Source organism: Fukomys damarensis, unplaced genomic scaffold (genome assembly GCF_012274545.1).
Source record: "Fukomys damarensis isolate Sample0158 unplaced genomic scaffold, DMR_v1.0_HiC HiC_scaffold_20, whole genome shotgun sequence".
Classification (NCBI taxonomy): domain Eukaryota; kingdom Metazoa; phylum Chordata; class Mammalia; order Rodentia; family Bathyergidae; genus Fukomys; species Fukomys damarensis.
In genome coordinates, this window is record NW_022900932.1 from 16,533,079 (window position 1) to 16,548,350 (window position 15,272).

General features: G+C 38.0%; 1 protein-coding gene across 2 annotated transcripts in view; it reads right to left on the reverse strand.

The window, feature by feature from the left end:
• The window catches only part of Kat6b (lysine acetyltransferase 6B), a 169,509-nt gene that overhangs the window by 40,699 nt on the left and 113,538 nt on the right, over positions 1–15,272 (reverse strand). The window contains exons 4-9 of one of the 2 annotated variants that reach the window (XM_010607309.3): positions 11,263–11,378; positions 10,958–11,039; positions 8,414–8,546; positions 4,815–5,743; positions 3,703–3,824; positions 2,088–2,203 (exon numbers count right to left, since the gene is read on the reverse strand). In XM_010607309.3, the coding sequence (XP_010605611.1) occupies positions 2,088–2,203; positions 3,703–3,824; positions 4,815–5,743; positions 8,414–8,546; positions 10,958–11,039; positions 11,263–11,378 (1,498 nt within the window). The remainder of the gene's footprint in view (positions 1–2,087; positions 2,204–3,702; positions 3,825–4,814; positions 5,744–8,413; positions 8,547–10,957; positions 11,040–11,262; positions 11,379–15,272) is intronic. The other variant, XM_010607319.3, reaches the window with a different exon arrangement.

The window sequence follows — 15,272 nt, forward strand, 5'->3', positions numbered from 1 at the left end:
AAGTTAAAAAAAACACTCTTTCAGATTGATGATACTGTTCAAGGGAGAGGAATTATTGTTCAATTTTCTGTATGTCATATAAAAGCTTTGAAAATAATTTTTAAAAAGCCAGCAGTAAAGAGAAAGTAAAGACAACTTTATAGTATCTATCATTATAATCCATAATATAAGCTGTGTTTAACTTGAAATGTCCTAGAAAGAGGTTTTCAGACTGGGAATCACCATTCTAACAATCAACAATAAAGATCCCATGCTGTGATATGACCATGTGTGTCTTTCAAAATACAAATTTAACGTTAGACTTCCAAGAGTGTTTATGGTCAGTGCTTTAACTATAATAATCTTTTACTTAGTGAATTTACAAATTTTAAAAATGACCTGCATATTTATGAGACAAGCCCTGGTCCTAATTGCTTCCATTTCCACTTCTGAATGAGGCAATTAAAGTTATCCTAGAATTATACTCAGTCTAAAGCAGTACATGCAAGGCTGAAAGCCAAAAGACCTGATTTGTTTTCTATCAATTCCACTGTCTGAGTAACAAATAGCTTTCTCAGCTCAACTGACTTTTTTTTCCACCTTAGAAATTACAATGCTTGTTTGGAGAGGTAGCCACACCTATCCCAGCAATTGGGAGGCTGAGGCAGGAGGATCACCATGAGTTCAAGGCCACTCTGGGCTACATAGTGAGTTCAAGGCCAGCCTGAACTACACAGTGAAATCCTGTCTCACAACCCCCAAAAGATCAATTTTTATTTGAAACTTCTCCATGCTTAAATTATTGTTGGCATTTATTTTTGTTTTTATTTTTGGTACCAGGAATTGAACTCAGAACCTTGCACTTTTGAGATAGGTGGTGGCACCACTGAGCTAAATCCCTGGCCCTATTGTCGGTATTTATAAGAAATTGCTTAGACACACTTAAAGGTCTCTGGGGTAAAAGAATGGGATTTTGAGGAGGGAAAGACACACACAGACAATATATATTACATATATACATATACTTTTCGGGGGAGTACTGGGGATCAAACTCAGGACCTTGAGCTTGCAAGGCAGGCGGTGGGAACCACTGAGCTAAATCCCCAGCCCAAATAATATTAATTCTAAATCTTGTAATGTAAATTTTATTCAGTGCTCCGGGACAGATAACCCAGTTACTCATACACAATAAAACACATATATGTGTATTTGTAACATATTCAAAAATACATAGTAAAGTGATCAAGTTGAGTGGTTTAGTTTTCCATTCAACTTCAACATCTTTCCTATTTTTGTGACTGGCCAGACTTCAGAATTGACAAGGGAAAGGGTAACAGTCTATGCTAGAATGAAAGTGAGTTTAAAAACTTTGCAGGCTAAGATTTGAAAAGATTCAAAGTGTCCTTTAACACTTCTGATGGAAGAAACCTACTCATATAGCTAGTTGAAGATATTTAGCCTAGGACAGTCTCATAGCTAAGCGTGGCTGAAGACAAATGAGGAAAAACTCATATTATTATATACAGTCTCTTTATTCTTATTTATTTTAGTTATTTTTTAGTCCCTCTCCCTCTCCCCACACCCGCCCACCCGCCTGCCTGCCTACCTGCCTTCCTTCCCACCTACCTACCGGGGATCGGAACTCAGGACCCTGCACTTGCAAAGCAGGTGGCGGAGCCACTGAGCTAAATCCTCAGCCTCAGTCTCTTTATTTTTAATAAGTCACAAATGTCACTAAAAGAAAGTACTTGAGAAATGTTCTTTTAAAGCTACCCATTCCCACTTTCTTCTTCTGCTAAATTGATGCAAAAAACTTGAAAATAAAATTCCATAAACCAGAACTAAAATTCTGAAAAGAAAAATGAAAAAGGGAAGTGAAGAAGAAACACAGCCAAGTACTTTATAATGGCTAAAAAATGATTTTCTGATTTGGTTTTCTATAAAACCAACATTTTACCTGTTTAGCAAAGAAAGCAAACATGGTCTAGAAGCTAAAAGGACAAGTTTATGTTGCCAGGGTAGCCAATTAGTAAAAGTATCTAATTCCTGTGTTAGAGGAGACAATTTTCCATCCTCACATACACAGTCTGCCGGGCTTATTCCCTTACCTTGCATATTCCTGTGGGTAAGGCGAGGAGTACCAGGTTTGGATTTCATATTTTCCAAATTCTATTACGGAGGGATACCGGCCACAGTCTTCCACCCCACTTTCACACTCTATTTTCTGGCGGGGGCGGGGGGTGATAAAATATAAATATTAAGAAGAATATAGACTTCACTTATAGTTGTATTCTTTTACTAGAGGGTATTCAAAACCCATCAAGACCAGAAATTTTCATGCTGTTAAAAACACACTATAGGCACTCATGAAATAATAATCATTTGTGTAAGATTCTCATACAAATAAACAAGTATGCTAAGAACATGACTGATTTGGTTGTAATGTATTAAAACTCTGATTACAAAATGCAGGTGATATTATACATGCTTATGGTTCCTTGTTCCTCCACTGAGTAATATTTATTCCAATTATTATTAAATAATAAATTGTGAAATGTGCAGTGAAGTATCCACCTCCCAATATTTCACTAATTTCCATGAGTTAAGATACATGAGGTTAAAAATTCACCTGCCTGATTTACTATGGTATTCTCAGCATCTAGTACAGTGTCTGACACAGAACAAGAAATATCTCTTGGACAAAAACAGCTAATTTTATTATGTTACAATGAAAGGGCTTTGTATGTGACAGTGTCTTTTAGAAAATAGCCTAATGTTCATTGCACATTCAAGTAGACATGAGAAAAAGGCTGAAAAATGCTAATATTAAGGGCTACAAATTAACAACTCGGGGAAATTTGGCATTTAGCAACACCAAAGCATCTGTTAGGGGGGAGAATGAGGAACAGAAATACTTAACAGCACCTAAAATAAAAAGTACCCCAAAATTTTTGCCCAACTGGCTAATACTAAGAGTAAGCATAGAAGCCCACAGCCCTCACTGTCCCTGCAATATAGATGGGGTCAAAGTGTACCTGACAATACAGCCACAGAAACCCAGTGTAGACTGTTGACATAAAAAACTGATAATCTCTAACAAAGTTGTGTCTGAAAAGTCCAAGGGGCCGAGGATTTAGCTCAATGGTGCTGCCATCTGCCTAGCAAAAAAAGGAGTCTAATACCTTTACTTTTCAATGTTCAGTTGATAATTACTTAAGTGAGTTAATATTTTAACTGGAATCATGAAAAGAAATTACTAGACACTGAAAATAAAAATGACTTCAATGATTATGAAACACAATATTGCTTTCATCAATGCCAGAGAGTTAAAAATACGCGACATTTTTCATATGGCTAGCCATCTGTGTCGGAAGAAGCATCGGTAAATTGAACAGCGATGTTCTTTTTGGTGACAATTTAAAATTGTTATTTTCTAGGTTGAGGCAAACAATCAGAAATCAATTTTTTTACACCTAGAAGTGTTTTTCAAATCTGTCTCAACTAGCACTACTATGGTCTATTTAGAGAGGCCAGCTGAGTCCTCTCCTACCTCAAAGAGTAGAGATAATTGTAGCAACTCATTGCTTTGGGATAATAGTCATTAAAGAGGGGCTCAATAGTTACAGATCCAAAAAGCATACTGCAAGAAATCAACACAGTATTCTCATAGAACAGAAGAAGCCACATTTTACTCGTTATTATAATGTGGTGTCCTGTCCTTACCTCCCAAGAAAGTTCCTGGGCCTGCTTAAAAACATCCAAATCCTCTTCAGTAACGACATCCTTATTTCCAATCATATTTACATCTGTATTTTCTTGTTTGATGCTTATTTTTATTTCTGTATCTGTCGTTTAAAACCAGCAGAAAGTGTATTCACTGAACTGAATCGTGAGGCATCATCACCACACATTACCACAATGATAGCAAATTAGCATAGTGGGCAAATAGGGGTCACTTCTTTTCCTTTTTGAGCTTTTTAAAGCTTCTATGTCTAAGCACTGCTCATAGATCCAGCAGTACCCTTTCCCCATTACGCCCAAATGTTTGTCTGGATTTAATGTGGTCATTGTTTTACAACTTTAATAAACGAGGGAACGTTAGAGCAATATAAAATGAAATCACATTTTCGAACAAAGATCAGAAAGAAGTTAAATCAATGTCTCGTTACAGCATTCTCATAACCGGCTTTGAGATAACAAATTCTACCACTTTTTCCAAATGATAACATTTTTGCTTTTTGTTCCATAAAGGGTAGCAAATTTAACGGGCCAAATTATTCAATGAAATTAGGAAGTCCGTTTCCTCCCTATGGTGGATACACACACAGACACACTCAAACCCAAACGCACACTTCACAGAATCACAGATCAAGCTTTGTGGAGACGGAAGCGGATGGACTTTGTCATGAGAAAGCAATGGAGCAGAGGGAGCGGACAAGCTGAACCCCCCGTTGGAAGCGCCCGCAGCACACGACGGAGCGGCGCTGCGGCGGAAGAGGCGGCACGGGAGAGGACACGGCAGAAGCGTGACAGTGGCTACTCATGCGGGACAACAAAGCCGTAAGCAACGCTATGGAGGCATCTGGGGGGGTCCTAGTGTCACTAGGACCAGAAATAAATCATAAAAGGTGGGAGAGTATTAGTTGGAAAAACGTTTTGGAGGTTTAGTCAGCATCAGAAAAAGGTCAAAGTTTCACTGCTTCTGTATGAAAGTGAAGTGAGAACGAGAAATAGCTAAGACCTATGTGACAAATAGGAATTTATTTATCTTTTCTCAGGGTTGGGGAGAAAGGGACGGGGCGCAGGTTTGGTTGGAGCTTAGACCTTTTGCTTACCATCATCCTGATCAGGTTTAATCCTTCCGTCTGCCAAGCTCCCCTTCCCTGGTGAGGGGGTCCCCATCTGAGGGGTCACTTTATATTTTAATCTGCCTAGCATCCTGTGCTTTTTAAGGAAAGTTGTTCGCTTGAAGTGAGCAATTGCTTTAAAAATACATCCTCTAGCCATCCCCCAGCTAGAGGAGGAGTGAGAAATAAACCTACTTCTAAGATCTCTTTTTCCAAAGAAATGGGCTTTAGATTTTGCCGTGGAAGATAAGTCAGTTTTACGACGCATACGCTTGGGTGGTGCATAACTTGGGTGTCCCTTTTTTCGAGACTGTCCCTGAGTGGTATAGATATGAGAAAGTCCGTCAAAGAGCGCCTTCAGCTGGCTGTTACTGGTAAGACTGCTAAAGGAGGGCACACTGGACTGGCTGGAAGAGCTCTGGGGAGAGGTAGAAGAAGTGGAAGTGCTGGACTTTTGTGAACTGGGGCTCTGACCAGAGAGGGGGTTTGGGGGTGGAAGTGAAGAAGGTGGAGGTTTTAGCTTTTGTGTGGTACCTGTAGCCAACACATGAGAAGTGCATGACTGTTTCTGAGAGACCTTTTTCCTTGGACGATAGTGCTTTGAAAAGTCTATTATTTCACCTCGTGATCTGCGACCATCAGGTGATGGTGTAAAAAACTTAGTAAGGCCATCAATGAGCCCTTTGGTTTTCTTGTTAACTTTAAGTGTAGAGGCAGAAATGTAGGTGGAGGTGGTGGTGATTTTGGTGGTGGCACCAGGCCGAGTGGGGTCTGTAACAGCCAATCTGCTGCTTGAGTCCTTCCCAGATGCAGCATGACCAGATGAAGGTGTGGTACAGACTTTAGTCTTTTGACCCCTACCAGGTGACCCCCTTCCTGTGAATGCATTCATGGATCCTTCATCACTGGTTACAGACCTAGGCAAAAATTTAGAGAATAGTATCAGCATTTAATAATAGAATTATAAAGGTATCTAAAAACAAGTTTATAGCAACTAGATGCATATTCAATGTGCTTAAACTTAGAGACTGAACTGCAATCCTAAGAACTGCTTTTGTGTGTGTGCCACCACCTAGATGTTTCTCTGGTGGAAAGGTGACGGCAACTACATTTGCCTGTCATGATTCTCCCAGGGCCCATCCAGCAGTACAGGAAAAATCATATGGACCCAAAGGCTATACAAGGGAGGAAAATTATGGACAGACTGAAGAACACCTAATGGTTTCATTATAAGTAAATAAAAATAAGTTGTCCCTTATGTTTTTGTAAGTAATTATGATTTCCTGAAATGTCTGTTTTAAAGTACTGGAGGAAGTAAGTCATATGTGTTATCCAGAAGAGTAAGTTTATCTGATCTCTAGTTAAAAGTAATGTTTTACACAATTTAGAAATTCGGATAAATACAATGACTGCATCTATAAATTTGCACTTTAAAAAAATGAAGCAAAAAGATATCCTCTTCTTAGCAGTTTGTGCCTAGGATGATAAGGTAGCCAATAATACTCTCTTAGGAGAGAAGACAATTAATTACAGCATAAAATATTGCTGAAAAAAGGACAACAATAGCAAAAAACTGAAGAAATGATTGAAGGAAAGCTACAGCGGGTCAGACATGACATGGAGAGTCTGGTGAAGAAGCACACATTTACTATGGCCATTATCAGACACTTGGCGTCGGAATCTTTGCCCCGGGGTTCTGACTGCTATTTCCCTTCATTAGACGCTAGACTCAGCACACACTGTTGTGACACAGCTGCCTACATGAACAGTGGCTGCCTGCCTGCACCACAGGCCAGGGCTTGGGAAGTTACCCATATCTTAGCAGAATTTTGTACAACAGAAACATTTTCATTTAAATTATGACAATACTGGGAAAAAGTACGTATTTATAAAATGATTAATTTAGCTGAAGGCTAATAATGGAGAAATGGAAGCCGGAAAATGGTATGGTATCAAATTATAAAAATATCTCCAGTAATTACAAATAAAAGGACATATTTTAGGGGTTAGTTGATACACAAAGGTTTAATGAAGCAATTTGTGCCAGTCTCATTGGAGGTGGTGCAACTGCCAGGGGCTCTGCCTGCTGCCATAGGTTCAACCAAATCGGGGATGCTGGAGATCTCTAGTGTCACTAGAAGATTCAGCAAGGGCTACCCACAAACAACTCATCCTGTGAAAAGGGTTTGCATCAGAATGCTGCATTGGACAGGATCTGGAATTGGCTGTCCAGAAAAGATAACACGCATATACGGCGTGTATAAAGCAAAACTCCCTAGACTGTCTTAAAAATTCCTAAGCGACAATTTCGAACAAACAAAAAGTTAGGAATGGTGCCAGATGCAATTTTCAGCTCTGTCCTTTGTTTAGAAAGTTTATATCCTAATTTGGCTTTTTTAATTGGGCCCTGAGGATATGGTCCCATTTCAAGAACAATGCTTACACAGATGAATGCAAAAACATATACTCTCTACTTCAAATTATACCAATACAAAAGACTTCTTCTTAAGTTTGTTTCATGTTTCCCACTAGAAATTAGCAACATAAAAATCAATTTTAAAATTCTATTGGTTAAAGTATTTTGCTAAGTTTCATAGAAAACTCTAGAAAGGGGCCTATTTTTCTATTTCTTCCTTGGGAGATATGGCACAGGAAAATTTTATTTTCCTGAGAGTAGATTAATAGTGAATTACTTTGGGGAAAAATAGAGTAAGCAAGTGAGTAAGATTTGTAGTGTTTAAGGTGGAGGTTGAGCATGTATTCATTTTTAAATCACAATGGCCCCTTTCACTAAGGTTACAGAGATGGTGACAGTCCAATGCTCTTGGATATCCAAGTGTACTGATTTCATTTGTAAGCCCTGCACTTTAAGCCAATAGTCAAATCATACACAGGTCAAAAATGAATTAATTTCACTTCTTATCTCTTCCCAATGATTTCAACTAAGTCCTGCTAAATGCTGTAGTGGGCTTTAGAGACAATTATATGGCACAAAAGGATAGAGGAAATGGGGTTATCACTGTAGATCAGCAGGCCACTGCAAATATACTATGTCTGCACAAGCCAAATGATCCTCTTTGGGGACAAGTGATCATTGGCAGGTTTCTCAGAAGCTCCTGTTTTGGAAAAGAGACTTTAAAAACGGCTAATACAAAATTAGAATCAGATATGTTTTTGTAAACTTTTATCTGAAGTGACAAAAGAGATCCACTATAGACATGAACAAATTCCTCTCATTTTAAAGTTCCTATGCAAATATTTATATAATTAAGCTTTTTGAATGCTCAGCCAGTGAGAAAGTAGGCTGAAGGACTATCTCCAATTCTACCATTCTGCTTTCATTCTGTTGCTTGAAAATGTCAGTATTACAGTTACTGCCAAAAGAAGACCCCAAAAAATCAACTGTAATTTAAAAATGATTATTTTCAAGAAATTTCTACAGCTAATACAAAAGAAGAAATATTCCTCATCCCTTGGACTTTGAAAAATGATGTTTAAAAAAAAGTTGAAGGGAATCTAAGGAGATTATAATCACCTATATTTTAAAGCACAACATAAAAGATTTCTTTGATAAGATCTCAACCTACAACAATCGTTGCTTTAATTTATTTTTCGGTCGTCCAATGGGTTTTGCATATCGCCGTTTTATTTGTGCAGCTTTCTCATGAAGTAGTTTTCTTCCCTTTTTCTTTGGTCTGCAGACTTGGCAAATCCACATCCCTGAATTAATATATATATGAGAAAAATATTTTAATGTTTCATTTTAGAAGATATAAAATATAAACTGCAGCCGTATTCAGCTGCCCAAGGAAGCCTGTATGTAGAACTTTAGGGAAGTGAGTCATTCCCTTTTGTTACTCTCCTCAGGAAGTCATCTCTACAGGTGAATTTCCCAGGGGTCAAGGAGGTCAGAGCTGAGTCCGCCTCCATTTAGGAAACCTTTCCTAACACTATATCCAACATGTCACCAACTCTCCCCTCACCACATGGAAACTTGCCCCTGTCAGTCATTACATAAGTTTTTTTATTTGGAGGAAAGAATTTCAGGTCAATCAGTTTTTGGAACTTCTAGAGAAAATATATTTGCTTTAACTTCTATTTCCAGAAATTTTCAACACTAAAAATCTTTAGGAATATAAAACACAGCTCTGAAATTAAAATTTTAAAATTTGAAGTACTATGCCAGTAATTAAAACTACACATCTGCATAGGGAACTAGATCAGTGATAAAAATTGAAACACCAGAACTGACACCTACAGACAAATATTGTATATCAAAAAGGTCATACTTCAAATCAGTGGGGAAAAGATGAAATGATTCAATAAACTACCTGGGAAGGAAAAGAATTATTTCCTAATTCGTAATTTACAAAAATAAATTCTGGATAGATAAATGTTATGATATGAAAAAATTATGTATTAAGAAAAATATATGGATATTTAATCTAAACATGATAATAAAAAAGAAAAAATAATCTAAACATGATTGATATTTAAAATTAAGTCATAAAGTTTCATGAATTTGACTACATTAAAAAAATAAGCTCTTGCAAATTTGGAAGAAAATGGTGAGAGTTCCAATAAAATCAGATTAATGAATAAAAACAGGTATTTTACAAACAAAGATATACAACCACCCAATAATCAGACACAAAAATGTTCTCTCACTAATGAAAGAAAACATTATCAGGCCCCCCTTTTTTTGAGACAGGGTCTCACTATGTAGCCCAGGCTGGTCTCAAACTCAGAGCGATTCTCCTGCCTCAGCCTCCCGAGTGCTGGGATTATAGGCATGTGCCACCACGCCCGGCTATCAGCCCCCTTTTCCTATTATCAAATGGTAGAAGGAAAAAAAGTCCACATACTAAGGCTGTATTTCAACAAATCTAAAACAGTGTTGGCCATAACAGAGGAAGGAGGAAATTTTCTTACGTACTGGCAGTCGGTCTAAAAACTGATATGGCCTTTCATGTACATGGCTTCTGACCCAGCAATTCCTCTCCTAGGAAATTAGCTTTACAAAATAATTGTGGGTTGAAAAAATGGCAATATTTGAAATGTCCACCATAGTGAGTTGGTTAAATAAATTATGGTTCATTTATACTACACACTGCTGCAAAACCAAGTACCCATGGAAGCAGCTGGACTGAATATGACTGAAGCAAACTGAACATGAGACAGTAAGGTACTGTGAGATTGTGGCAAGTTAAAGCATTTGTGCCCCACCTAGAGACTCAAAAGTTCTACAGTACTGTGACAACAGTCACCACATTGCCATCTTTTGCCCTATGATGTAGAGTTTAGACCTTTTTTTTTTTTTTTTTGGTACTGGGGATCGAACTTGAGTCCTTGTGCTTGTGAGGCAGGTGGTGGAATCACTGAGCTAAATCCTCAGCCCGAGTTTAGAACTTTAATAATGTGAAAGTGCTTATAATCTATTACTGGGGGGGATAGGTTTACAAGAACAGGCATCGAATGTTCCCTTTTTTTTTAAAGTGTGTGTGGAGACAGGGAGGGAATTTCCAACTGATTTTTCTTTTCTGCCTGTACTTTCTATACCTTCCACAATGAAAACGTATGCATTTTATAATCAAAAGGTAGTTAGAGTGAAATGTTTAACATGATATGAAGTGAGGAGTGAAAGGGGGAATTAGGCTGCTCACACAATAAAATCTCTTCACAATAAAGTCTATATTCCATCAGAGACAAGAGAGTTGTTCAAAATAATCAATTAACGGCCACGAGGACTGTGATGGCTTTCTGTCAGGATTCTGAAATCATTATTATCATCATGAATTTTAAAAATGCTAAACTTCTCAGCTCCACTGTACTGAATAATACAGAGCGTTTGAAACTTTTGACTTCTACAATCTAAACTTAATCTAATAAGGGAGCAGTCTTCGGAGAGGGATGCTCTTTTTATCACTAGGCCTAAATTGGAGCTCTTGATTATACATATGTCCCCAAACTAAATGCTTTTATACTCTTCTGTTCATAACCTGCAAGCATGTGGAAGTTGGGAGGGATAAAAAGTGCTTAAGGAAACCTGCATACTTCTGAACTATGAGACACTAGGACAAGGCTAACAAGTATATAACAAAATACATTGTTAATGTGGTTTAAAAGGTCACCTTTTGGCATTCTGGAAAGTGGTGGGTCACAGCACTCCATATGGAATCCTCTATCACAGGAGTCACAAAAAAGCATATTATCCTGGAATATAACATATTAAGAGACTAATTGAGATTGCAAGATGCTAAGAATTCTTATATTACCAGATTCACAATAAAATATAATCATGGAGTGCCAACTTCCCAGCTGCAGTTTGACATCTTAAGTATTTAAAATTTTAAAAAGTACAATATTCTACCAAAAAAACACCTTTCACACTGAAAATTAATTTACCTTGAGATGGTCTACTGAAAAGAATACTTACTGCATTTTTGCCTTGGATTCTACATGCACTGCATGTCTTGCACTCGATACACTGCCACCTTAAGGCCTTTACATTTGTTGTTAACTCAGGACAAAATTTCAAACAGGATGGGTGGCCTAGAAAAACAGAAAGCAAATTGCTTTATGGGAATGGTGCTCTAGATTTTGTTCTGAAACTCTCATTCTCTACATTTAATAGATGCTGATGCTGGCCAATCAACCTCAGGAACTTAAAAATACAAAAAGATTAGAGGATCCAAACTTTAGAGGATCCAGCTGTGTCCTCCCTCCAGAGTGACGATGTGTAACCACCACCGTCTACCCAGAGTTCTTGGCTTGCATATGTGAGCAGGGCCTGAGTTTGAACAAGTCCTGAGTGCTGCATGTGATGGTTATACAACTTACAACAAAAGTTTGTTGAAGACGGGGGCTGCCTAACATAATCCAGATACCCATACAAAACTAAAAAACAATCCAGTAGAGGGCAAAGAACATTCCATTGCTGAGACCAAAAATCTTATCCCTGGGTCCCTGAGTTTAAATTTGGAAAGGAGGAGCAGAAACAGTGAATCTGAGAGTTAAGAAAATGACACACTTAGGTCAAATGGCACAAATCAAGAAGCACACTCTTAGCAGGTTCCTTCCATTTTTATCACGGTTCACCTTTCTCACCAAGGCCCTTTCTTTTAAGTTTCGGCAATCCTTCTGCCTCAGCTTCCAGAGTACTGGCATTAAAAGTGGTTGCCGCTTTGTCCACGAATACACCAAGTCTTATTGCTTGTCTCGCAGAAGGCACCTGGTCACTCTGAGAAACAAAGCCATGCAAAGAAGCCTCCCAGCTTTGAAGAAGCAAGTCCTTCCTATGGGGTGTGTGCGTGTGCGTGTGTGTGTGGTAGTGGCAGGAGCTCGTAAAGGCAGTTCTGCTTAAAACCTGCCAGTCTTCTATCATAACCCTGAAAAGATCTCCAAAGTTCATTTTGTATTTTTAATTTAGTCTTTAAATAATAAGAATGTTAGTAAACCCCGTGTGAAAGAACTTATAATAAAGCTGCAAAAGAAAGCTGAACAGTAATAATAATTTTTTAAAAGGGCAGATCCTGCAATTTCAAAACTGTTTCATAATTTCCTGCCTCTGGCAGCTTCATTGTTTAAATATGTATTTTGAGTTGCTGCCAAAAAGGTCCTCCTCCCTAAAGCTTAACAGGTGCTTCATAAAATTCCACCCACCCGGACATTTGGCTTTTTGAAGTAAAAATATTCAAAATCTATCATCAATACAGTTAATAAAAGTCCACAATTCCTGGGTTAGAAAAAAAAATCCAAACATCTGTACTTAAGATGTTGAGAAAATAAAATTCTGTCAGAGGATTATGACCTCAGGCAGGAGAGGCTCCTCTGCAGAGGTGGTTAACCTCTGACACCACTCTTCTACAAGGACTTCTCTCATTCGAATGAATGAAAGAAAAAGGTTTAAATAAACTGTTAAAAGCGGTATCAATCACCTCTCTGCTCAGGAATGGCAAACAGACAGCTCACTCACTGTCTTTAAGATAGGCTCTAAAGGGGGAGGGTTGAGAACAACTTTGATCAGAACCCCGCCCCCATAGTGAGGGACTACAACTTTTAAAGACCAGCAATTTAAATTCCACTCTGAAAAAATGAGTTCTATCAGCTTAAAAGTATAGTATTCATTCTTTCCCCTCCTTTTTTTTATTACTTCCTGTAAGTCATACATCACTGGCACATATGACCTCAATTTCATGCGCTGAATTTTTCTCTACATTAAAATCTGTTTCTGAACTCTGTAGCTTAATACTCAGTAACTAAGGTAATTCACATTATATTACAGCTTACTACTTATTCCTACAGCTATCCTATGAAAGATAGATGCTTTTAATAACTATTCATTTTGAAAATTAATGGATTTCAGTCTTTTACAATCAAGAGCTAGGAATACTCTGCCTCTTAATGCTTTCTCTTACTTTAAGCAATCTTATATTTCAAGCTATTAGTATATAAGCTGGCTTGTCAAATTCTAAAATCTTCACCCTATCTTTCTTCAAGGCAGCAATCTTATCTTTATTTAGCTCAAAAGAATAGGCCACATATCCCTTCCAGCTCTAAATTTCCAAGATCCTATAAAGGATGATGAGGGACTAAGAAGCACTTTCATTTCATTTCTCACAGCCAACTTTGAAATAACATGAAAGGCTATAACTGCGTCTTGATATATTACTAAATAATCCATAGTAATAAGATGATGGAAGATGATAACTATTTTACAATTCCTTACTTTGTATTCAGCCATTCCATAAACTCAACAAATTCCTCTAAAATTCTTACTCTCTCTACTGGCCCAATTCATGGTGGTTTGTCTCTCTGGAGTTTCCTTTACTATTGTAGTTTGCAACTTACCAGATCTGAGAGCAATAATCCGTATTAATTCACCGATTCATTCTTATATGAACACATAAATATTTATAGCTTACCACAATTTTACCTAACAAACCCAAAGGGATACTGTGTACAATTAAACAATACCAATGGAGTCACAAAACAGTAAAAATGACTTTTGAGGATGTACAGCAATGATTTTGGGGAAGAACTTTTGGAGGAAACATTACGGTCTCTGTGGTAGACATCCAAAGATAAGCATGCCCTGATTCCCACAACATGACAATCAATGACCTGTCTTGGCAAAATGAAACTTGTCAGGGCTAAAGAACCTCAAGAAACTACCTTGAGGAGATTACCTTGGATTACCTGAGTATATCTGACCTAATCACACGAGTGAGTTCCCATGAACAGAGAACCTCTTCTGGCTGGGTTAGACAAGTATGATGGGAAAGGAAGACCAAAAGGTTCAGATCAGGAAATAGTCTCCACTATCTTTTTTAAGACACAGGAAGGGTGTCACAAGCCAAGCAATTAAGCTGACTTCTAGAATCTGGGAACAGCTTTCACCTGACAGCAAGAAAACAGGTATCTTAATCCTACAAACACAAGGAATCTAACCCTGCCACAATCTAAATGGGCAAGGACAAGCACCCTACCCTATAATCTCTGAGGAGTGCAGCTACCAATCCCAACACTTCACTAGATTTTTTTGTTTGTTTTTTGTTTTTTGAGACAGAGTCTCACTATGTAGTTCAGACTGTTCTGGAACTCACTGTGTAGCCCAGTATTGGAACTCGCAGTGATCCTCCTGCCTCAGCCTCCCGAGTACTGGGATTACAGGCATGTGCCACCATGCCCAGCACTAGATTTTTTGCTATTAACATTGTGTGGCTGTTTTTGTGTGGAGGAAGTAACTCAAGTTTGATGAGCTATTCTAAATGTTAACTTTGAGAAGCCCACGGGTGGACAAGTGGGGTGGACATGTGTAGAAGTTTCGTAGGCATTTATACCTAAGGATCCAGGGCTCCACAGAAACTATGCAGAAGGTAAGAAATACTGAACCTGGGACAGAAATCTGAAGAAACACAGAGGGCAGAAAACAGGCAAGGAATAAATAAAAGTAATGGGAAGAGGCAGAGAAAACATAGAATATGGTTATCACAGAAACCAAGGAGAATGTTTCAAGGAAAAAAAGTATCAACGAGACAAAATGTGAATGAGAGGAGTATTTGGTGTGGATGGAAAGATGTGGATTAGTCTTTGATAAAGACTGAAAAGTGAACAATGGATTTTGATACCTGGAAGTCACCATTAAACCTAACAAGCAAAATTTTACTAAAATAAGAGGCTAAAAGCAAGATTTCTTCTTCCATTTCTTTCTCTGGATGATTAATCCTGCTTTGGGGCTTTTTGGAGGCATGGGGCTTGTCTTCCACTTCCCCTCATTTATTTATCTTTGTTTTCTTTGTAATTGCCAGTCTCCTTTCCAACCTACCGATTCTGTATCTAGTCTGTGTGAAACTGGATGACTAATCCAATACTCAATCTCTTGGGCATTTCTACACAGTAAGCTCAAGAAAGTACTACTTTTTAAAATATATATCCCTATCACAG